The sequence below is a fragment of the Eimeria mitis genome, genomic scaffold, assembly GCF_000499745.2.
Source record: "Eimeria mitis Houghton genomic scaffold, Emh_scaff2438, whole genome shotgun sequence".
Classification (NCBI taxonomy): domain Eukaryota; phylum Apicomplexa; class Conoidasida; order Eucoccidiorida; family Eimeriidae; genus Eimeria; species Eimeria mitis.
Window position 1 is genome coordinate 1 of NW_013570775.1, and position 2,395 is coordinate 2,395.

The 2,395-nt window shown below is 49.6% G+C and overlaps 1 protein-coding gene across 1 annotated transcript; it reads left to right on the top strand.

Annotated features, from left to right (window-relative positions):
* Positions 1-776: 776 nt before the first annotated feature.
* Positions 777-1,518, top strand: EMH_0053810 (tim10/DDP zinc finger domain-containing protein, putative; the record flags this gene model as incomplete). Its single annotated transcript, XM_013497044.1, has 3 exons — positions 777-839; positions 1,121-1,190; positions 1,343-1,518. The coding sequence occupies 3 exons, from the start codon at positions 777-779 to the stop codon at positions 1,516-1,518; spliced, it is 309 nt and encodes a 102-aa protein (XP_013352498.1).
* Between the last annotated feature and the right edge of the window lie 877 nt (positions 1,519-2,395).

Below are 2,395 nucleotides of genomic sequence, written 5' to 3' on the forward strand. Positions count from 1 at the left end.
ACGCTTACGCGCAGCATGCCAAAGCTGTCGATAGGCTCCTGAGCTAACTCTGCGCTAACTCATGTTACAACGCTACGGTATAGCTCTCGCTTGGGGATCCATGACTGCTCCGCCATATCCTTCCGTGCTGTCTGGGAATCTCTAAATAATTTATTCTACTCATACTCTAACATTACATTACAACGCATCTTTACCTTGTAGGGCTCACCCACTACTGTATGCCCAGTGAATGCCCCAGTGTAAACGAGCAAAGTATGTTCCATATGCCTCCCTGTTTGAAGGTACAACATTGAATAATTACCTACTCCTTAAAAATACTTTGCTGCACGCCAGTCCAGGCTGACTAATAAAGTGTCGCGGATGAAAAGCGTGGGGCCCGGACCCTCCTTTTCTCACTAGCGTAGCAGGGCCCCGCACGGCAGCGGTACGGGGCCCCAGGGGTGAAGCGAGTACTCTTACGACCTCTATATGTATTTGCAACATCAAGAACTATCATTTTCGGTTTTGTTCTCTCCTTTTGTCGCTTACTCTTTCGCCGTGAGTATTCGCGTTAGTACACCGCCCCACACCGTCGGCTGGAGCCGAAGATACTATGGCTTTCGCCCTTCCCTTCCAAAGCTTCAGCCGGTGAAAAAAGGGAATCGAGCTATAAAATTGCACGCGATTCCTGCAATCCCGCGCAGGCGCAGCCGCACCGACACCAAACATAGCAGCCGCATCCCCGGCGGCAGAGCAGAGCGGACATCAGAGTTTAAAGTGTACTTCTCTCGGTACTAATGACTGACGACGAGCAACAACAACAGCAACAACTTGCTGCCCTGCAGCTTGGGCTTCAGCAGGTACGTAGACGCTCTTTTGCTTTGTTGTTCCATCGCCNCAACTTGCTGCCCTGCAGCTTGGGCTTCAGCAGGTACGTAGACGCTCTTTTGCTTTGTTGTTCCATCGCCTCACAATGCCTCTGTCGGTAGCTGCAGCAGCGCGGTGGTTTAGTTGCAGCATTGGCGGAAGCAGCAGCAACTGCTGCTGCTGCTTGCATGGAGACTACCAAACTAAGAACGCCTTCTGCGCGTCTTCAGTTGCACGCAGCGTTCTGCAGGTGTATTTGTTGTGTCCTCTGTAGGCCCTCGAGGCACAGAGCATGTTGGCCTCGCTAACATCGCGCTGCTTCACCAAATGTGTTGACAAGCCTGGTGAGGGAGACGATGCATCCCCAGTTATGTCCCGTCCTGAGTTGTGGAAACCTCGAACGGATCTAAGGCCCTTTTCAAGATCTCTCAGAGTGTGCAGCTCCTCAGGTGTTTTGTTTTCCTCGCCGTTGCTGTGTTTGTTACTGCTGCTACAGGACGGACTCTCTCGAGCAGTCAGCAACAGTGTCTCTGGCAGTGCGCTCAGAGATGGAGCGAAGTGCAGCACTTTGTGGGGATGCGCAGCAGAGCCCTCCTGCAGCAGCAAGGAGGAGGTCTTTTGGGAACACCAGACAGTGGAGCGAACCTCTCTACGGACGGCCTTCTTAGCTGACTGCTGCAGCCGCAGCACGAAGGGCAACATCAGAGAGCCTAGCAGCANCTACGGACGGCCTTCTTAGCTGACTGCTGCAGCCGCAGCACGAAGGGCAACATCAGAGAGCCTAGCAGCAACAGCAGTTCCTTCGTTTCCTGGATTGAGTCCGCCCCCTGACTGGGCCGTGCGTCGAAGGTGTACGTACCTGGCAGCGTCTCCGCATGAGGCAGACGCCGTCACACTGTCCTGTGGGGGGAGTTCTTGATGCAAGGAGGCGCCGTTCGTCGGGAGTCATAATGAGGCCGCGCCTGAGCTGAAATATAGATGCAGGCTGTTGGCGGGAAAGAGGGTGTTGGGGGGTCGTAAGACATCCTGAAACCCGAACGGACACGTTCGCTTTCCTCAGCCCCTCCGGGGCCTAAGTTCTCATTCAAGGTCGTCCTATGGCAGATATGTTTTTGACTTCAACTCAAAAGTATGCTTTAGCTTCAAAACATTTTCGGCAATTCATCCATTGGTGCAGTATTTAGAAGAAATTAGTGGTTTTCTTGCGCCTATACATAGGAACTATAACAAAACATAAATATAGTCCTAGCCATAAACATAACATAGAAGTATGAAGTTTGTAGTTTAAATCAATTCAGCTTCACTTGCTCGGTAGAAACTACAGGGTAAACCTATTGTGTGACGATCTTCCAATATCTGCATGTTCGAATCTCTACTGTAGCCTGATGTATATTTTGCTCTTGACACGGTTAAGTCGATTGGGCTTCTCTTTTTTTCGTAAGCAATTGTTACTACATGTACATATACACATAGACATGCATATACATATGCATATATATATATATATATATATATATATATATATATATATATATATATATATATATAT